Raw genomic sequence first — 23157 nt, 5'->3', positions numbered from 1 at the left:
GACTACAGGCACCCGCCACCACGCCCGGCTAATTTTTCAATATTCTTAAAGAAAAAAAAAGTCCTCAAGAATTTAATATTAAGCCAAACTAAGCTACCTAAGTGAAGGAGAAATAAGATCCTCTTCAGATAAGCGAATGTTGAGGGAACCCATTACCACCAGACCTGCCTTACCAGAGCTCTTCAAAGAAGCATTAAACATAGAAAGCAAAGACCACTACCAGCTAAGACAAAAACACATTTAACCACACAGATCAATGTCACTGTAAAGCAATCATACAAACAAGTCAACCTAATAACCAGCTAACAGCACAATAGCAGGATCAAATCCACACATATCAATACTAACCTTGAATATAAACAGCCTAAATGCCCCACTTAAAAGCCATGGAGTGACAAGCTGGATAAAAAAGCAAGACCCAAATGGTATGCTGTCTTCAAAAGACCCATCTGACATTTAATAACTCTCACAGGCTCAAAATAAAGGGATAGAGGAAAATCTACCAGGAAATAGAAAAAAGCAGGGGTTGCAATTCTAATTTCAGACAAAACGTTTCAAACCAACAAAGATCAAAAGAGACAAAGAAAGGCATTACATAATGGTAAAGTGTTGAATTCAATAAGAAGACCTAATTAGCCTAAATATACATGCACACAACACAGAAGCACCCAGATTCATAAGGCAAGTTCTTAGAAACCTACAAAGAGACATAGACTCTCACACAATAATAGTGGGAGACTTCAACTCTCCATAGTATTAGACAGATCATCGAGGTAGAAAATTAACAAAGATATTTGGAACCTAAACTCAACACTGGACCAAATGGATATGATACCTTTATAGAACTCTCCACCCAAAAACAACACAATATATATTCTTCTTAGTGCCATATGGCACATACTCTAAAACTGACCACATAATTGGACATAAAACAATCCTCAACAAATGTAAAAGAACCGAAATCATACCAAACACACTCTTGGACCACAGCACAATAAACTGGAGTCAAGACTATGAAATCACTCAAAACCATGCAATTACATGGAAATTAAACAACATGCTCCTCAATGACTTTGGGGTAAATAATGAAATTAAGTCAGAAATCAAAAAGTTGAAAATAACAACAAAGATACAACATACCAGAATCTTTAGAACACGGCTAAGGGAGAGTTAAGAGGGAAATTCATAGCACTAAATGCCCACATCAAAAAGTTAGAAAGATCTCAAATTAACAATGTAACTTCACAAAGTGAAAGAATTCAAGAAGCAAGAAGAAATCAACCCCAAAGCTAGCAGAAGATGAGAAATAACAAAAATCAGAGCTGAACTGAAGGAAATCAAGACATGAAAAACCAGTCAAAAGATAAACGAATCCAGGAGTTGGTTTTTTGAAAAAATTAAAATAGGCCACTAGCTAGACGAGTAAAGAAGAGTGAAGATTCAAATAAACACAATTAGAAATGACAAAGGGAATGTTACTACTGACCCCACAGAAATAAAAACAACCATCAGAAACTACTATGAACACCTCTGTGCACACAAACTAGAAAACCTAGAAGAGATGGACAAATTCCTGGACATGTACACCCTCCCAGGACTGAACCAGGAAGAAACTGAATCCCTACACAGACCAATAATGAGCTTCAAAATTGAATCAGTAATAAATAGCCTACTAACCAAAAAAAGCCTGGGACCCAGTGGATTCACAGCCAAATTCTACCAGATATACAAAGAAAAGCTGGTACCATTCTTACAGAAACTATTGCAAAAAACTGAGGAGGGACTCCTTCCCAACTCATTCTATGGGGCCAGCATCATCTTGATACCAAAACCTGCCAGAGAGACAACCAAAAAAGAAAACTTCAGGCCAATATCCTTGATGAACACTGATGCAAAAATCCTCAACAAAATATTTGCAGACCAAATCCAGAAGCATATCAAAAAGCTTATCTACCATGATCAAGTAGTTCATTCCCAGGATGCAGGGTTGGTTCAACATATACAAATCAATAAATGCAATTTATCACATAAACAGAACTAAAGACAAAAACCACATGATTACCTCAATAGATGCAGCACAGGCTTTCAATAAAATTCAACACCCTTCATGTTAAAAATTCTAAATAACATAGATATTGGAGGAACAGACCTCAAAATAATAAGAGCCATCTATGGCAAACCCACAGCCAACATTATACTGAATGGACAAAAGCTGGAAGCATTCCCTTGAAAACTGTCACATGACAAGGATGCCCTCTCTCAACACTTCTATTCAACATAGCATTAGAAGTCCTAGCCAGAGGAATCAGGTAAGAGAAAGAAAGAAAGGGCATCCAAATAGGAAGTCAAACTATCTCTGTTTGCAGATGGCGTAATTCTGTATCTAGAAGACCCCATAGTCTTGTCCCAAAAGCTCCTCTGGCAGATAAACAACTTCAGCAAAGTTGCAGGATACAAAATCAATGTACAAAAATTACTAGCATTCCTATATACCAACAACAGCCAAACCGAGAGCCAAATCAGAAAAGCAATCCCATTCCCACTTGCCACAAAAAGAATACCTAGGAATACAGCTAACCAGGGAAGTGCAAGATATCTACAATGAGAATTACAAAACACTGCTCAAAGAAATCAGAGAAAACACAAAGGGAAAAAACATCCCATGCTCACTGATAGGAAGATTTATTAAAATGCCTATACTGCCCAAAGTGATTTACAGATTCAATGCTATTCCTATCAAACTACCAATAACATTCTTCACAGAATTAGAAAAAACTATTTAAAAATTCACAGGGAACCACAAAAGAGCCTGAATAGCCAAGGCAATACTAAGCAAAAAGAACAAAGTTGGAGGCACACTGCGTGACTCCAAACTATACTACAAGTCTACAATAACCAAAACAGCATGGTACAAAAACAGGTACTGTTACAAAAACAGGCACATAGACCAATGGAACAGAATAGAGGGCCCATAAATAAGGCCGCACATCTACAACCATCTGATCTTCAACAAACCTGACAAAAGCAATGGGAAAGGGCTCCCTCTTCAATAATGGTGCTGGGATAACTGGCTAGCCATTTGCAGAAGACTGAAGCTGGACCCTTTCCTTCTACCTTATACAAAAACCAACTCAAGATGAACTAAAGACTTAACTGGAAAACCCAAAACTATAAAAACCCTGGAAGTCAACCTAGGCAATACCATTTTGGACATAGGAACAGGCAAAGATTTCATGACAAAGACAGAAAAAGCAACTGTGACAAAAGCAAAAACTGACAAGTGGGATCTACTTAAACTAAAGAGCTTCTGCACAGAAAAATAAATGATCGGCAGAGTAAACAGACCACCTACAGAATGGGAGAAAATTTTTGCAAACTATGCATCTGATAAAGGTCTAATATCCAGCTTCTAGAAGGAACTTAAACAAATTTACAAGAGAAAAACAACCCCATTAAAAGGTGGGCAAAGGACAAGAACAGACACTTCTCAAAAGAAGTCATACATGTGGCCAACAAGTATGAAAAAAAGCTCAACATCACTGATCATCAGAGAAATGCACATCAAAACCACAATTAAATACCACCTCACACCAGTCAGAATGGCTATTACTAAAAAGTCAAAAAATAACAGATCTGGTGAGGTTGCAGAGAAAAGGGAACACTTATACACTGTTGATGGGAGTGTAAATTAGTTCAACCATTGTGCAAAGCAGTACAGTGATTCCTCAAAGAGGTAAAAGCAGAACTACCATTGGACCCAGCAATCTCATTACTGGTATTATACCCAGAGGAATATAAATCATTCTACCATAAAGACACATGCACACAAATGTTCACTGCAGCACTAGTCACAACAGCAAGGACATGGAATCAACTAAATGCCCATCAATGACAGATTGGATAAAGAAAATTTGGTACATAGACACCATGGAATACTATGTAGCCATAAAAAAGAACGAGATCATGTCTTTTGTGGGAACATGGATGGAGCTGGAGGCAGTTATCCTTAGCAAACTAATGTAGGAACACAAAACCGAATACTGCTTGTTTTCACTTATAAGTGGGAGCTAAACAATAAGAACTTACAGAACACAAAGAAGGAAACAACAGACACTCGGGTCTACTTGAAGGGGAGAAGGTGGAAAAAGGGAGAGGAGCAGAAGAGATAACTATTGGGTACTGGGCCTAATACCTAGGTGGTGAAATATATGTACAACAAACCCCCATGACACCTGTTTACCTATGCAACCTTCACATGTACCCTCAAACCTAAAAAAAATTAAAAAACAAAACAAAACAAAATGGCTGGCTACAATATGGAGAGTCATCTGTTTCATGAAGCCATTTTCCTTCTGTTTTCTTAATATGTGAACTAATGAAATATAGAGGTCAAATCTACAACAATTAGGAAATCCTGATACCTAGGTGGTTATTCTTCATTTTCTTCAAAATCCCTTTAAAATGCACCAAATTGGAAATAATACTCGAATAACATGCTAATTACTGGTAAGTGTATAAAGATGACTTCCTAACTTGTTCATTTAATAACTTCTATTAATAAATCCCAGTTATACCATCACTGATGGCCCTTGAATATGAAAATGACCTGACCATATAACAAACTGTCTCACAGATGACATCTTAAAACTCTGTAATCACTATGCCACATATTTGCCTCTCAAACATGTTAGAGGATGTATCAAGGTCACTTTCAGTCTATTCCTGTTAAGTGTTACTAACTTAATCCAAAATGTATTATCTGTGTATATAATGAAGGTGGTTCCTAATTTCATTATCCAAGTCATGGTTAAATTATTAAATATTGTTTTAATTATTAAATAGAGTCCAATGGACTATCACTTATTACCCTTTCAGGTCAATACAGAACCAAAAAGTAACAATATTTATAGAATGTACAAAGGGCTTTCATGAACATTGGTATTTGAACTTTCATTTATTCAACAGATATTTAAGGCACCAAATGCTAATTCTATGCCAAGCATTGGCTAGACACTGGAGTTACAGTGATCCTTAAAATAATTTACCTGGGAACTTGTTAAAACTGCAAATTCTCAGGCCTCACTCCAGACCTATTAAATCAGAAATTCTGGGGATGGGACCCAACAATCTGATTTAACACGCTCTCCCAGAGATTCTGATACATGCTCAAGTTTGAGAACCACTGCCCTGTAAAATAGAGCCTTACTTTATATATTAGAAAACTGAGGTTCAGAGAATAAAAGACTTGAGATACAAAAGATACTTTTTTTTAAACAACTTTTTCTAAGAGCTTAGAAAAGTGTCTGACATATAATATGGGCACTTGATAAAACTGGTTGAAGAAATCAATCTTCCAAAGAGTTGTGCCATCACTCAATAATGGCGATAGACAAGCATATCATCCTAACTTGTTAGAAATGTGTATACTGCTAATGAATATATTTCTTCTGAAAGGAGAAATGTTCAGCATGACATCAAGAATTATAATTTAAGTATTATTTTTGACATGTTCATAAAAGAAGTAGTTACCAAAAGGGATCACTACAAAAGCTATTCAATTTTTCCATACCTTGTTATTTTGCCTTAATTTACTTAACTCCAGTTTATACTTTTCTGCTTCTTCTAGAGCTCTATTCAAGCGAACCTCTGTGGCACTTTGACTACTTGCAGCCTGTTTGTGCAGTCTTCTTTTATTTTCTAATTCCTGTATAGTAAAAAAGATTATGGAACATTTATAAATATATCATACGTTCCCCCTTTATCATTTTGCAGTATCTTCCATATCCATATTCCTTGCTTTCTCTCAAACTTTACACACACACACACACACACACACACATACACACAGGCTTGAGGCTAGAGGCTGAACACTAAGTGTTAGAGGTCTCACGGAATTCTTACCCCAAATTGGTATTAGAGAAATATATCCTAAAAAACGTAGTTGTGAACTGGGCTTTCCAATTACTTTTTGTTTGGAATTTTCTCTTTATTGACTCAAGACACAGTATACCTATTTTATAAACAACTCATAACTGTATTTCTTCTTTTGGGAACCTCCCAAAAAGACCAATGTTAAGAGAAACTCTCCACTGTTTTTCTGTATACCTGACAAAGTAAATCATTTAAGAATATATTCATTAAATGCACAACATTCTATATAGCCCTATAGGAAAATCCCAATTCTGAGTAGAAACAACAGATCTTATAGATTATTTTCCACATCCTGGGGTGAGTTTAGTCTTAATTTCTGCAAACATCCTAGGATATTCTGTTGCAGAGAGTCAACAGGCCAACACCTGAAGAAACATGAACGTAGAGGATAAACTCTGAACTCCACCACAATCTTTCCCCTGTCAACCAGCCTCATCTCCTGCCAAAGATGTTACTTTCAGTAATACCAGCAGTAATTGGATCTCTCCCAAACAGTCATGGTGTTTTCTGCCTCAGTCTTTGCCTGTGCTCTTCCTCCTGCCCTGATCTCTGCCCACTCATTTTCACATAGCTAGCACCTACTGACTCAGCTAGGTTTGTACTCTAGGGCATTAGCTCTCCCAGGACATATTTCCTTTCTAATCCTCATTATCCACCCAGATTATATTAAGTACCCTCTTCAAAGCTTGTATAGCACCTTGAGAAACATTTATCATCATGTCTGCTATGTGGTACTGAAACTATCCTTTAACTTTATTTCCCCCACTATAGTTTAAGCTCCTTGAAGAAAAGAACTGTCTTAATTTCTGTATACTCAGCACTTCAGTGGGATATAAAAGACACTAACACACGTTAGTTAAACTGAACTTATTTCGTAATACTAAACCCACTCTTCTTTATATCCCCTACAAAGTAAGGCCTAGTCCAGAGCCTTACTCAATAGATTGAGCAGATACTCAATAAATATTATAGAGTTGAAATGATGAAGTTAAAAATACAGTTGTCTATATTCTTTTATAATTTTTTCCTGGCTATATCACATTTTATTTAAAAACTGGTCTCTCTGGCTCTGAGTAATTAAGGGGAAAAACAAAACAAAACACATGCTGCTCTTTATGTAGGTTTCTAAACAAATCAAACTGTGTATGGATACCATCTGCTATCACAGCCTTCTTCACAGCTTTGTGGGTGGTAGCTACAGGAAGAGCTAGCTTGATTTATCTCACTGTTCACATAGAAAAGGCAAAGATTCTCATTAGCTACAAAGTCCACATTTCTTGCTGCCTCATTTCAGTCTTCCTTCTTAAGAATATAGAAATGAATCTTTCCCCTCTTGCCTGCTGATGACTTTGTAACCTATTTCACAGAAAAATGAAAACCATCCTGTACCACATGATGTCCCCTATCCCTGAATCAATACTGCCCTCTTCTTGGGAGGTGTGGGGAAAAAATGATAGCCACAAGAATAGTAAAGTAGGAAATAAAGTTTTTCTATATAAGTAAATCCACTAAACAAATTTCTACTGTTATAAAAATTTAAGGAGTTACATGTTGCTAGACAAAAATTTCATGAAAAATCTGAAGTCCTGAGTTGCACATTAGTTTTTCTAAAAAAAAAAAAAAACGAAGAAAATCAAATTTAACACTAAAATTCAAATACTGTGAGCTTCAAGAGGATATGATGTACCACTCTCTCATGATTATTAAAGCATTCATAAAAGGCACTGGGGGAGAGTAAGAAAAGAGAGGGGCATGCATCAGCCACAGCAGAAGACAAAATGTAGTAAATGCTCTGGGAATAACACGAAGCACCGCAGAAATTCAGATAAGAAATAATCAGATGAGGATAAATAAATAATCAGATATGGTTTCAGAAACAAGTGGCTAAGGTAGAAAAGAATGGACTTGGAATCAGAAAACCTGCCAGCTGTGGTAGACTCATTTCCATATCTGAAATTGTGAGTAATATTATCTATACCTAATAGGTTTCATTCATTTATTCAACACATTTATCAAGCACTTACTACATGCAGGATACTATTCTATATGATGGGCACACAAATTAACCAAAGTTCCTCCTCTCATGACGTTTGCATTCTAGAGGAAGAGACAGAAGATGAACACATATATACACATACAATATGTAATATCTGGTAGTGTTAAGGACTATCAAGAACAAAAGAGTAAAGGGACAGAACAATGAGGGAAGGGTAAAACTATTTAAAATAAAGTGGTCACAGAAGTCTTCCAAATGAAGTGAGGTAATGATTTAAGTAAAAATCTTGGGGAGGCCAGGCACAGTGGTTCACGCCTGTAGTCCTAGCACTTTGGGAGGCCAATGTGGGAAGATGAACCCAGGAGTTTGAGACCAGTCTAGGCAACATAGGGAGACCTTGTCTCTACAAAAAAATTTAAAAATTAGCTGGACATTGTGGCATATGTATGTGGTCCTAGCTGCTTGGAAGGCTGAGGCAGAAGGATTGGTTGAGCTGGGGAGGTCAAGGCTGTAGTAAGCCATGACTGCACCGCTCTACTCCAGCCTGAGCAACAGAGTGAGATCCTCTCTCTAAAAAAATAAAATAATCAAACAAAGATCTTAGGGAAAGAATTCCAGATAATAAGAACAATGAAGACAAAGATCCTGTAGTAGGAATCCACTTAATATATTCAAAAATCACCTAGAAGGTCAGTGTGGTTTCAGCCGAGTGACACAGGCACAGTGTTAGGTTTTGATAAAGAGAAGTGGGCAGGACAAGCCTAGGTAAACCTTGTAAGCTTTACTTATAAATTTGGATTTTATTCTGAGTGACATGGGAAGCCTTTGGAGGATTTTAAGTGTGTATGCGTATGTGTATGTGTGTGATGATCTAATTTTTTTTTTTTTTTTTTTTTTTTGAGACGGAGTCTCGCTCTGTGGCTCAGGCTGGAGTGCAGTGGTGCAATCTCGACTCACTGCAAGCTCCGCCTCCCGGGTTCACACCATTCTCCTGCCTCAGCCTCCCGAGTAGCTGGGACTACAGGCACCCGCCACCATGCCAGCTAATTTTTTGTATTTTTAGTAGAGATGGGGTTTCACCGTGTTAGCCAGAATGGTCTCAATCTCCTGACCTTGTGATCCGCCCGCCTCGGCATCCCAAAGTGCTGGGATTACAGGCGTAAGCCACTGCGCCCGGCTCTGACTTAAATTTTATAAGGATTACTCTGGCCACTGTGGTATTGCCAATCTAGGAGGTTATTATAATAGTTTAAATAAAAGATAGTGGCTTGGGCTTAGGTAGACGTAATGAATGTTTTGAGAAGTGGTTTATTCTATGTATTTTGAAGACAATTGACAGGACTTGTTGGTGAGCTGTATCTGGATATAGGGAAACAGATAGATCAAGATGACTCTTCAGTTTTAGACTGAACAATTGGGTGATGCCTTTTACTAAGAGAGGGGGAAGGAAGAGAAGCAGGTTTGCTGAGGGCAGGGAAGCAAGAGCTTCCTTTAGGACATGTGAAGTTTAACACACAGTAGAGATACCAAGTGGGCAGAAAGAAAGAGGTAAGGGCAAGACACAGAAATGTGAGGATGATCAGCGTATATATAGATGGTATATAAAGCCATGGAACTGAATGAGATCATCTAAGGATTAGATATAGACAGAGAAGAGACTTGGGCACTCTACTATGTAAGGCCAGGAAAATGAGGGAGAATCATGATTGTGGTGCTCCAGAAGCCAAATTAATAGTGTTTCAAGGAAGGAGTAATCAACTATTTCAAATATTGCTGAGATATAAATTCATGTGAGGAATAACTGACCAAGTACAATGGACCACAACTACAATGTGGATTATTGGTGACCTTTTTAAGAGTAGTTTCAATGGCAGGGTAGAGATGGAAACCTAAGCAAAGTATTTTCAGGAGAAAATGGCACATGAGGTATAGAGACACTGAGTATAAACAATAATTTTGGGAAGCTTCACTATAAAGGGGAGCAATGGTATAGGACTGGAGGTAGATGTAAGATCTAAAGAAGTTTTAAAATAGATATATGAATGATTCTATGAAATGTTTGTATACTGAGTATAATCTGATAAGAGTAAATTTGATCTTGCAAGAGGAAGGACAATTGCCAGTGCAAAGTCCTTGAGTAGAAGAGAGTATATGGAATCCAGTGCACAAGTGCAGGGGTCAGCTTTAGACAGAAGAGGTACTAATTCACTGTAACTGGAGTGGGGAGTGGTATAGAGGCAGTGAGGTTGTAAATTTAGTGAAAGAATGATAAAGTTATCTTTTGATCCTGTTTCCTTAATGAAAAAGGAAGCAAAGTCATGAGCCAAGAATAAGGAGGTTGGACGGGGTGTTGGAAAGTTGAGGAAAAAAGACCAGCTGTTTAATAATCATCTCCAAAAGTGGGAGAGGGAATTGACTTCTCAGAAAGTGAGGGTAGAAAATGCATTATACCTGAGATTTGTAAATACATTTAAAGTAGGACTGATTAAGAATAAATGACAGAAGAGACAAATTATCAGTATCAGAAATGAAAGAGGGGCTATTATTACACATCATACAGGTATTATAAATATAATAAACATAATAAAAGAATATTATGGACAAATTTATGCCAGTAAATCTGACTTGCATTAAGTGGACAAATACCACAAAAAACATAAATTAGCAAAGCTGACTCAAATAGTAGCAGAAAATCAGAATAGACTTGTATCCATTAAATAAACTGAATTGGTAATTGAAATCCTTCCAAAAGAAAACTCCAGTGCACATGGCTTTCCTAATGAATTATATCAAATGTATATATCAATATAACAGAATAGTTCAAAGAAGACCCATACATACAGCCAATTCATTTCCTTCACTGGTGCCATGGTAAGCAAATGGGGACAGAATTGTATTATCCATATGGAAAAAAGTGAACCCTGACCCTTATCACACACAAAATGAACTTGAAATAGATTACAGGCCAATTCATATATGATTTTGAGATCATATATGACCTCACACACACACACACACACACACAAACACTGTAACACTTCTAGAAGAAATCAGGAGAAAACTCTCATGACTTTGGAGTGGATAAAGATTTCTTGGATAGAATGGGGAAAAAAGCACAAACCACAAGAAAGTAATATTTTGGGTAAAAAAGCGAAAGCCACAAGAAAATAACATTTTGTAATTCATCAAAATTTAAAACTGCTGTCTTTTGAAACACACTGTTGAGAAAATAAAGCGAAGTCAGATTGAGAGAAACTATTCAAAATGTATATTCTTCTAATAAAGGAATTACATAGGGAAACAAAGAATTTGCAACTTAGTATTTTTGAATGGGCAAAAAATTTGAACAAATACATCACAAAAGAGGATATATGAATGGCCAATAAACACATGAAAATATGTTCAATATCCATAGTTATAAAGGAAATACAAATTAAGCCACAATGAGATCCTACTTCTTCTCCTCTAGAATGGCTAAAATTAAAAAGATAATAATCCCAAGTGTTGGTGATGATACAGAGTAACTCTAATTCTCATATACTGCTAGTGGGAATGTAAAATGGTACAATCACTGTGGAACACAGTTTAGCAGTTTCTTAAAAAGTTAAGCATACACTTTCCATAAAATTCACAAATTCCACTCCTGAGTATTTGGTATATACAAAAACATGTGTTCACACAGAATACTTGTACGTAGAAATTCACTGTGGATTTTTAATAGTCCACACTAGAAAAAAATTGAATGTCACATCAACTGGTGATCAGATAAAATATGGCATGTCCATAAATAAATAATATGGAGCAATACAAGGAAATGAACCACACCACATGTAAAACACTGAGGAACCTTAAAAATGTTATGCTGAAGAAAAATAGCCAGATATACAAAAGTCCATATTCATGATTTCATTTGTATGAAATTTTAGAAAAGGAAAATCTAATTTGTAGTGAAAAAATACAGCTCAGTGGCTGCCTGGTGCCATGGTTAGAGGTTGGAGATTTATGGGGCAGGAGTACAAAGGATATTCTGGGAGGGTAATATAAATTTTCATTATCTTGATTATGGTAGTAGTTATGAGGGAATATTAATTTGTGAAAACTTATTGAATTATAAGCTAAAAACAAGTATGTTTTATTGTATTTGTTATTCTTCAATAAAGTTGATTTTAAAGAAATCACTAACAGAAAAACAAAATCCAATGCTGAAATAAAATGCTGTTTTTGTATTTTAGAAAACTCCCATCTGTTAGCATTAGCAGCTTAAGTTATATGTAATCATTTTAAAAATGGTTGGCTTTTGCAGATTTATAAAAGCAGGTCCATCAAACTCAAGCTCTGGCATTTCTGCGAACTGTACACTGATATTTGTTTGTATAGAGATATAAAATGAGACTTAGCAGAGAATGATTCAATCTTGAGTTCTCATGGCTACATAACCCATGAGAATTATTACACCTATCTGGCAGGGTAGATAGGGATGCAAGCTGGAAAGTTCAGATCCAATGGAAGCTTTTATAAAAGCCTTCAGATAGCCAATATATCATAACTGCTTAGTACATTCATTGTGAACTAGAAGTTTCAAGTATTAAACTCTTAACAGTGATAAGATTTTAGAATAGATGGTACTTACGTTCATTTAATTTTGGGGGATTCGGGAATGACATGATTTGTTGAAAAACCACAGAATTTGGTGTCAGACACAGTTTGAATCCTATTCTGCCACTACCTATATATAATCTTGGGTAATTTGCTTAACCATCAAACTCAGTTTCTTTTTTTTTTTTTTTTTTTTTTTTGAGACGGAGTCTTGCTCTGTCGCCCAGGCTGAAGTGCAGTGGCGACATCTAGGCTCACTGCAAGCTCTGCCTACTGGGTTCACACCACGCCATTCTCCTGCCTCAGCCTCCCAAGTAGCTGAGACTACAGGTGCCCACCACCATGCCCGTCTTTTTTGTATTTTAATTTTTTTATTAATATACAAGTTCTAGGGTACATGTGCACAACGTGCAGGTTTGATACATAGGTATACATGTATCATGTTGATTTGCTGCACCCATCAACTCATCATTTACATTAGGTATTTCTCCTAATACAATCCCTCCCCCAGCTCCCCCCCAGACAGGCCCTGGTGTGTGACGTTCCCGCCCTGTGTCCAAGTTGTCTCATTGTTGAGACTCACAGGTCTCATTCCCACCTATGAGTGAGAACATGCGGTGTTTGGTTTTCTGTCCTTGTGATAGTTTGCTGAGAATGATGGTTTCCAGCTTCATCCATGTCCCTGCAAAGGACATAAACTCACCCTTTTTTATGGCTGCAGAGTATTCCATGGTGTATATGTGCCACATTTTCTTAATCCAGTCTATCATTGATGGACTTTTGGGTTGGTTCCAAGTCTTTGCTATTGTGAATAGTGCCACAATAAACATACATGTGCATGTGTCTTTATAGTAGCATGATTTATAATCTTTGGGTATATACCCAGTAATGGGATTGCTGGGTCAAATGGTATTTCTAGTTCTAGATCCCTGAGGAATCGCCACACTGTCTTCCACAATGGTTGAACTAATTTACACTCCGCCAACAGTGTAAAAGTGTTCCTATTTCTCCACATCCTCTCCAGCACGTTGTTTCCTGACTTTTTAATGATTGCCATTCTAACTGGTGTGAAATGGTATCTCATTGTGGTTTTGATTTGCATTCCTCTAATGACCAGTGATGATGAGCTTTTTTTCATGTTTCTCAGCTGCATGAATGTCTTCTTTTGAGAAGTGTCTGTTCATGTCCTTTGCCCACTTTTTGATGGGGTTGATTTTCTTCTTGTAAATTTGTTTAAGTTCTCTGTAGATTCTGTATATTAGCCCTTTGTCAGATGGGTAGGTTGTAAAAATTTTCCCCCATTCTGTAGGATGCCTGTTCACTCTGATGATAGTTTCTTTTGTTGTGCAGAAGCTCTTTAGTTTAGTTAGAGCCCATTTGTCTATTTTGGCTTTTCTTGCCATTGCTTTTGGTGTTTTAGTCATGAAGTCCTTGCCCATGCCTATGTCCTGAATGGTATTGCCTAGGTTTTCTTCCAGGGATTTTATGGTTTTAGGTCTAACATTTAAGTCTTTAATAATCCATCTTGAATTAATTTTCATATAAGGTGTAAGGAAGGGATCCAGTTTCAGCTTTCTACATATGGCTAGCCAGTTTTCCCAGCACCATTTATTAAATAGGGAATCCTTTCCCCATTTCTTGTTTTTGTCAGGTTTGTCAAAGATCAGATGGTTGTAGATGTGTGGTGTTATTTCTGAGGCCTCTGTTCTGTTCCATTGGTTTATATCTCTGTTTTGGTACCAGTACCATGCTGTTTTGGTTACTGTAGCCTTGTAGTATAGTTTGAAGTCAGGTAGCGTGATGCCTCCAGCTTTGTTCTTTTTGTTTAGGATTGTCTTGGCAATGTGGGCTCTTTTTTGGTTCCATATGAACTTTAAAGTAGTTTCTTCCAATTCTGTGAAGAAAGTCATTGGTAGCTTGATGGGGATGGCAGTGATTCTATAAATTACCTTGGGCAGTAAGGCTGTTTTCACAATATCGATTCTTCCTATCCATGAGTACAGAATGTCCTTCCATTTGTTTGTGTCCTCTTTTATTTCATTGAGCAGTAGTTTGCAGTTCTCCTCAAAGAGGTCCTTCACATCCCCTGTAAGTAGGATTCCTAGGTATTTGATTATCTTTGTAGCAATTGTGAATGGGAGTTCACTCATGATTTGGCTGTGTGTCTGTTATTGGTGTATAGGAATGCTTGTGATTTTTGCACACTGATTTTGTATCCTGAGACTTTGCTGAAGTTGCTCATCAGCTTAAGATTTTGGGCTGAGATGATGGGGATTTCTAAACATACAATCATGTCATCTGCAAACAGGGACAACTTGACTTCCTCTTTTCCTAATGTAATACCCTTTATTGTTTTCTCTTGCCTGATGGCCCTGGCCAGAACTTCCAACACTATGTTGAATTGGAGCGGTGAGAGAGGGCATCCTTCTCTTGTGCCAGTTTTCAAAGGGAATGCTTCCAGTTTTTGCCCATTTAGTATGAAATTGGCTGTGAGTTTGTCATAAATAGCTCGTATTATTTTGAGATATGTTCCATCAATACCTAGTTTATTGAGAATTTTTAGCATGTAAGGTGGTTGAATTTTGTCGAAGGCCTTTTCTGCATCTATTGAGATAATCATGTGGTTTTTGTTGTTGGTTCTGTTTATGTCATGGATTACATTTATTGATTTGTGTATGTTGAACCAGCCTTGCCTCCCAGGGATGAAGCCGACTTGATCTTGTTGGATAAGCTTTTTGATGTGCTGCTGGATTCAGTTTGCCAGTATTTTATTGAGGATTTTTGCATCAATGTTCATCAGGGATATTGGTCTTAAATTCTTTTTGTTGTGTTTCTGCCAGGCTTTGGTATCAGGATGATGTTGGCCTTATAAAATGAGTTAGGGAGGATTCCCTCTTTTTCTATTGATTGGAATAGTTTCAGAAGGAATGGTACCAGCTCCTCTTTGTACCTCTGGTAGAATTCGGCTGTGAATCCGTCTGGTTCTGGATTCTTTTTGGTTGGTAGGCTATTAATTATTGCCTCAATTTCAGAGCCTGTTATTGATCTATTCAGAAATTCAACTTCTTCCTGGTTTAGTCTTGGGACGGTGTATGTGTCCAGGAATTCATCCGTTTCTTCTAGATTTTCTAGTTTATTTGTGTAGAGGTGTTTATAGTATTCTCTGATGGTAATTTGTATTTCTGTGGGATCCGTGGTGATATCCCCTTTATCATTTTTTATTGCACCTATTTGATTCTTCTCTGTTTTCTTCTTTATTAGTCTTGCTAGCGGTCTTACAATTTTGTTGATAGACAAAATCCAAAAAGCCAGCTCCTGGATTCATTGATTTTTTTGAAGGGTTTTTCATGTCTCTATCTCCTTCAGTTCTGCTCTGATCTTAGTTATTTCTTGCTTTCTGCTAGCTTTTAAATTTGTTTTCTCTTGCTTCTGTATTTCTTTTAATTGTGATGTTAGGGCGTCAATTTTAGATCTTTCCTGCTTCCTCTTGTGGGCATTTAGTGCTATAAATTTCCCTCTACACACTGCTTTAAATGTGTCCCAGAGATTCTGGTATGTTGTGTCTTTGTTCTCATTGGTTTCAAAGAACATCTTTATTTCTGCCTTCATTTCATTATGTACCCAGTAGTCATTCAGGAGCAGGTTGCTCAGTTTCCATGTAGTTGTGTGGTTTTGAGTGAGTTTCTTAATCCTGAGTTCTAATTTGATTGCACTGTGGTCTGAGAGACAGTTTGTTGTGATTTCTGTTCTTTTACATTTGCTGAGGAGTGCTTTACTTCCAATTTTGTGGTCAATTTTAGAATAAGTGCGATGTGGTGCTGAGAAGAATGTATATTCTGTTGGGGTGGAGAGTTCTGTAGATGTCTATTAGGTCTGCTTTGTGCAGCGCTGAGTTCTAGTCCTGGGTTATCCTTGTTAACCTTCTGTCTCATTGATCTAATACTGACAGTGGGGTGTAAAAGTCTTCCATTATTATTGCGTAGGAGTCTAAGTCTCTCTGTAGGGTCTAAGGACTTGCTTTATGAATCTGGGTGTTCCTGTATTGGGTGCATACATATTGAGGACAGTTAGCTCTTCTTGTTGAATTGATCCCTTTACCATTATGTAATGGCCTTTTCTCTTTTGATCTTTGTTGGTTTAAAGTCTGTTTTATCAGAGACTAGGATTGCAACCCCTGCTTTTTTGCTTTCAATTTGCTTGGTAGGTCTTCCTCCATCCCTTTATTTTGAGCCTGTGTGTATCTCTGCACGAGATGGGTCTCCTGAATACAGCAAACTGATGGGTCTTGACTCTTTATCCAATTTGCAAGTCTGTGTCTTCTAATTGGGGCATTTAGCCTATTTACATTTAAGGTTAATATTGTTATATGTGAATTTGATCCTGTCATTATGATGTTAGCTGGTTATTTTGCCCACTAATTGATGCAGTTTCTGCATCTCATCGATGGTCTTTACCATTTGGCCTGTTTTTGCAGTGGCTGGTAGCGGTTGTTTCTTTCCACATTTAATGCTTTCTTCAGGAGCTCTTGTAAGGCAGGCCTGGTGGTGAACAAAGTCTCTCAGCATTTGCTTGTCTGTAAAGGATTTTATTTCTCATTCACTTATGAAGCTTAGTTTGGCTAGATATGAAATTCTAGATTGAAAATTCTTTAAGAATGTTGAATATCAGTCCCCACTCTCTTCTGGTTTGTAGAGTTTCTGCCGAGAGATCTGCTGTTAGTCTGATGGGCTTCCCTTTGTGGGTAACCCGACCTTTCTCTCTGGCTGCTGTTAACATTTTTTCCTTCATTTCAACCTTGGTGAATCTGACAGTTATGTATCTTGGTGTTGCTCTTCTCAAGGAGTATCTTTGTGGTGTTCTCTGTATTTCCTGAATTTGAATGTTGTCCTGTCTTGCTAGGTTTGGAAAGTTCTCCTGGGAAATATCCTGAAGAGTGTTTTCAAACTTGGTTCCATTCTCCCCATCACTTTCAGGTACATTAATCAAATGTAGATTTGGTCTTTTCACATAGTCCCATTTTTCTTGAAGGCTTTGTTCATTTCTTTTTACTCTTTTTTCTGTAAACTTGTCTTCTAACTTTATTTCATTAATTAGATCTTCAATCCCTGATACCCTTTCTTTCACTTGATCAAATTGGCTATTGAAGCTTGTGCATGCATCACGAAGTTTTTGTGCCATGGTTTTCAGCTCCATCAGGTCATTTAAGGTCTTCTCTACACTGTTTATTCTAGTTAGCCATTCGTCTAACCTTTTTTCAAGGTTTTTAGCTTCCTTGTGATGGGTTAGAACATCATGCTTCTTTAGCTCAGAGAAGTTTGTTATTACCGACCTTCTGAAGCCTACTTCTGTCAACACGTCAAAGTCATTCTCCATGCAGCTTTGTTCTGTTGCTGGCAAGGAGCTGCGATTCTTTGGAGGAGAAGAGGTGCTCTGGTTTTTAGAATTTTAAGCTTTTCTGCTCTGGTTTCTCCCCATCTTTGTGGTTTTATCTACCTGTGGTCTTTGATGTTGGTGACCTACAGATGGGGTTTTGGTGTAGATGTCCTTTTTGTTGATGTTGATCCTATTCCTTTCTGTTTGTTAGCTTTCCCTCTAACAGTCAGGTCCCTCAGCTGCAGTTCTGTTGGAGTTTGCTGGAGGTCCACTCCAGACCCTGTTTGCCTGGGTATCACCCGCAGAGGCTGCAGAACAGCAAATATTGCAGAACAGCAGATACTGCTTGCTGATGCTTCCTCTGGAAGCTTCGTCCCAGAGGGGTACCCACCTACATGAGGTGTCTGTCGGCCCCTACTGGGAGGTGTCTCACAGTTAGGCTACACCGGGGTCAGGGACTCACTTGAGGAGGCAGTTTGTCCATTCTCAGAGCTCAAACACCATGCCAGGAGAACCACTGCTCCCTTCAGACCTGTCAGACAGGGACATTTAAGTCTGCAGAAGTTGTCTGCTGCCTTTTGCTCAGCTATGCCCTGCCCACAGAGGTGGAGTCTATAGAGGCAGTAGGCCTTGCTGAGCTGCGGTGGGCTCCGCCCAGTCCAAGCTTCCTGGCCACTTTGTTTACCTGCTGAAGCCTCAGCAATCGTGGATGCCCCTCCCACAGCCAGGCTGCCGCCTCGCAGTTTGATCTCAGACTGCTGCACTAGCAGTGAGCAAGGCTCTGTGGGTGTGTGACCCACCAAGCCAGGCTCAGGAGAGAATCTCCTTGTCTGCCAGTTGCTAAGACCTTGGGAAAAGCACAGTATTTGGGCGGAAGTGTCCCGTTTTTCCAGGTACAGTCTGTCACAGCTTCCCTTGGCTAGGAAAGGGAAATCCCCCAACCCCTTGCGCTTCCCAGTGAGGTGACACCCTACTCTGCTTCGGTTTGCCGTGAGCTGCACCCAGTGTCCAATCAGTCCCAGTGAGGTGAACCAGGTACCTCAGTTGAAAATGCAGAAATCACCTGTCTTCTGCGTCGATCACACTGGGAGCTACAGACCAGAGCTGTTCCTATTTGGCCATCTTAGAAGGGCATTGTTTTGTATTTTTAGTAGAGACAGGGTTTCACCATGTTAGCCAGGATGGTCTCGATCTCCTGACCTCATGATCCGCCTGCCTTGGCCTCCCAAAGTGCTGGGATTACAGGCATGAGCCATTGTGCCTGGCCAGTCAGTTTTCATTTCTATAAAATGCATTTTGTCTGGCATATGGCACTCAAAAAATTATGCCCATACAAAGGGAAAAAAAAATTCTCCCCCTACAAAGGGAAAAGTATAATCAATGTCACCCTTTGGGAACATTAATCTACCAACAAAGTACAGGATACAATGGATAAGAAATGGAAAATGGACACAAAATGGGAATTGAAAATAAGTAATGAATGAAAAACATTTGGAAGAAAAATTGCACAGGATTGGACATGATGGCCAAGAACATGAAAAGAATCAAATATATAACCAAGGTTTCAAGACTATCTGAGACTAGAATAGTGATGTGACCAGAGCTTGGGTGCATAATGGTAAATGGTAAAGTCATGACAAATTAAAACATGGATGTTCCCCTAGACATTACAGCTTTTTCCCTTTAGAACAACTATATATATTTCTTAGACCAATAGAAATAGAATACAGAATACATATATAATTACAAAATTTCTAGTAGCCACTGTAAGAAGGTAAAACAAACAGGTAAAATTAATTTTAATAACATATTTCACTTAACCTAATATATTCAAATATTATTTCAACATATAACCAATACAAAAAATATTAAGAGATTTTGAGATATTTTACATTCTTCATTCTGTTTTACATGAATTCTTCAAAATCTGATTTTTACTTTATACTTATAGCACATCGCAATTTAGCCACATATGGTAAGTGGCTACCATACTGGAAACACAAGTTTAGACTATTAAATAGTATAATTAACTTTTATTACTAGATGAGTGGGGAAACAAACTGAAGTACATTCATTCATTGTTTACACTACTCAGCAATAAAAAGGAATGGACTATAATAGGGATAAATATTGAATGTTGTATTAGTCCATTTTCATGCTGCTAATAAAGACATGCCCAAGACTGGGCAATTTACAAAAGAAAGAGATTTACTGCACTCACAGTTTCACATGGCTGGGGAGGCCTCACAATCATGGTGGAAGGTAAAGGCACGTCTCACATGGCAGCAGACAAGAGAGAGCTTGTACAGGGAAACTCCCATTTTTAAAACCATCAAATCTGAGACTTATTCACTATCATGAGAACAGCACAGGGAAGACCTGTCCCTATGATTCAATGACCTCCCACTGGGTCCCTCCCACAACACGTGGGAATTCAAGATGAAATTTGGGTGGGGACACAGCCAAACCATATTCTACCCCAGGACCCTCCCAAATCTCATGTCCTCACATTTCAAAACCAATCATGCCTCCTAGGCCTCGGGGCCTGTGATGGGAGGGGCTGCTGTGAAGACCTCTGCATACCTTGGGAGACATTTTCCCCACTGTCTTGGGGATTAACATTTAGCTCCTCATGACTTATGCAAATTTCTGCAGCCGGCTTGAATTTCTCCTCAGAAAATGGGATTTTCTTTTCCATTGCATTGTCAGGCTGCAAATTTTTCAAACTTTTGTGCTCTGTTTCCCTTTCAAAACTGGATGCCTTTAACAGCACCAAGTCACCTCTTGAGTGCTTTGCTGCTTAGAAATTTCTTCCACCAGATACCCTAAATCATCTCTCTCAAATTCAAAGTTCCACACATCTCTAGAGGAGGGACAAAATGCCACCAGTCTCTTTGCTAAAACATAACAAGAGTCACCTCTGCTCTAGTTCCCAACAAGTTCCTCATCTCCATCTGAGATCACCTCAGCCTGGATTTCATTGTCCATATCATTATCAGTATATTGGTCAAAGCCATTCAACAAGTCCCTAGGGAGTTCCAAACTTTCCCACATTTTCCTGTATTCCTCTGAGCCCTCCAAACTTTTCCAACCTCTGCCTCTTACCCAGTTCCAAGGTCACTTCAACATTTTTGGGTATCTTTTCAGTAGCGCCCAACTCTACTGGTACCAATTTACTGGATTAGTTCATCGTCATGCTGCTGATAAAGACATACCCAAGACTGGGCAATTTACAAAAGAAAGAGGTTTATTGGACTCACAGTTCCACATGGCTGGGGAGGCCTCACAATCATGTTGGAAGGTAAAAGGCATGTCTCACATAGCAGCAGACAAGAGAAGAGAGTTTGCACTGGGAAACTCTCACTTTTAAAACCATCGGATCTCCTGAGACTTTTTCGCCATCACAAGAACAGCACAGGAAAGACTTGCCCCCATGATTCAATTACCTCCCACTGGCTCCCTCCCGCAACAAGTGGGAATTCAAGATGAAATTTGGGTGGGGACACAGCCAAACCATATCAAATGTTTTATGCTAACTGAAAAAAAAAAAAAAAAAAAAAAAACCGATTCAAAAGGCTATATCCTATGCGATTCTATTTATGTGACAATTGGGAAAAGTCCAAAATTTAAGAACCAAATACAGATCAGTGGTTGCCTGGTGCTGGGATTAGGGAAGGCCTTCACTAAATTCACAGGGAATTTTGGGGGGCTGATGGAACTGTTCTATGTCTCAATTATAGTGATAGTTATATTACTGCATACATTTGTCAAAACTCATAGAATTGTACACTAAAAAGTGTGAATTTACTGCATATAAATTTTATCTAAGTGATTCTGATATTAAAATTTATTACAAGATAAAGCTAATTATACAAGACCAAAATGTTTAAAAAGCAGGGTTTTTAAATATGACCATACGAACGAGAAATGTAAGGGTACTAATAAAGGGGGCACATTTTCTTACTAAATCTCAGGATATGCTATATTATATAATTCTTATCGTCACTACATTTTACAAAGCAATCTCAAACAGTATATTTTTATTTTCACAATGGCACACTAATATAAGCTAGGATAGTTTACTTAAAATACATTCTCCCCTTAAATATGACACCAAAAGCACAGGAAACCAAATAAATATTAGATAAACTGGACTTCATCAAAATTTAAAACTTTTCTGCCTTTAGAGTACCATAAAGAAAGTGAAAGACAACCCACTGTATGGGAAAACTATTTGCAAATCATATATCTGATAAGGGACTTGTATCTAAACACATAAAGAACTTTAAAGTTCTTATTATTCAGTAATTTTTTCAAATCCAATTTAAAAAACGGGCAAAGACCTTAACAGACATTTCTGCCAAGAAAATATACAAATGCCAATAAGCACATGAAAAGATGTTCAACATCATTAGTTATTAGGGAAATGCAAATCAAAACCACAATGAGGTAACCCTTTTATACTTGCAGTATGGCTATAATCAAAAAGATAATCTAGTAGATGTTGGTGAGGATGTGTAGAAATCAGGACCTTCATGCACTACTGGTAGGAATGTAAAATGGTACAGGCAATTTGGAAAACAGTCAGCAATTCCTCAAAAGGTCAACATAGGATTTCCATATGACCCAGCAATTCCATTACTGGCTATATAACCAAGAGAAATAAAAACATATGTGCACACAAAAACTTACACATGAATATTCAAAGTATTTAAAATTGCCAGACAGTAGAAACAACCCAAATAACCCAAAGCTACCAATTGATAAACAGATAAATGTTATATCCATATAACAGAATGTTACTTGCCAATAAAAAGAAATAAAATACTGATAGGGGCTGCAACATGGATGAACCTTGAAAATATCTTAAGTAAAAGTCAGTCACAAAAGACCACATATTATATGATTCCATGTATATGAGATTTCCAAAATAGACAAATTTATTGAGACATAAAATAGAATAGTGGTTGCCTAGGGCTGTAAGGGATTGAGGGGAGCAGGGTCAGGGTGTGGTGGCTAAAGGGTATGAAGTATCTTTTAGGGATTATGAAAATGGTTGTGGTGATAGTTGCACAATTCTATGAATATACCAAAAGCCATTGAATTGTATACTTTAAAAGGGTGAATTACATCTCAATAAAGTTGTTAAAAAATATTCTCTGTAAGGGGAAAGAGTTTTCAGTAAACACTAATAAAATAACTGAACAGTCAAAATGGCATCTATACAAATGTGTAACCTTAATAATTTTATTGTATCTTTG

At 37.8% G+C, this 23157-nt stretch overlaps 2 protein-coding genes across 10 annotated transcripts in view; one reads left to right on the top strand and one right to left on the bottom strand.

The window, feature by feature from the left end:
* Window positions 1–23157, top strand: part of NEDD4 (NEDD4 E3 ubiquitin protein ligase) — a 613929-nt gene that overhangs the window by 25025 nt on the left and 565747 nt on the right. The window lies entirely within an intron of this gene.
* The window catches only part of TEX9 (testis expressed 9), a 61663-nt gene that overhangs the window by 9599 nt on the left and 28907 nt on the right, over window positions 1–23157 (bottom strand). For all 9 annotated transcript variants that reach the window (XM_054451612.2, XM_054451614.2, XM_054451613.2 and 6 more), the window contains one exon: window positions 5570–5704. In XM_054451612.2, coding sequence (XP_054307587.1) covers window positions 5570–5704 — 135 coding nt within the window. The remainder of the gene's footprint in view (window positions 1–5569; window positions 5705–23157) is intronic.

Source organism: Pongo pygmaeus, chromosome 16 (genome assembly GCF_028885625.2).
Source record: "Pongo pygmaeus isolate AG05252 chromosome 16, NHGRI_mPonPyg2-v2.0_pri, whole genome shotgun sequence".
Classification (NCBI taxonomy): Eukaryota; Metazoa; Chordata; class Mammalia; order Primates; family Hominidae; genus Pongo; species Pongo pygmaeus.
This window is presented reverse-complemented; position numbering and strand designations above follow the sequence as displayed.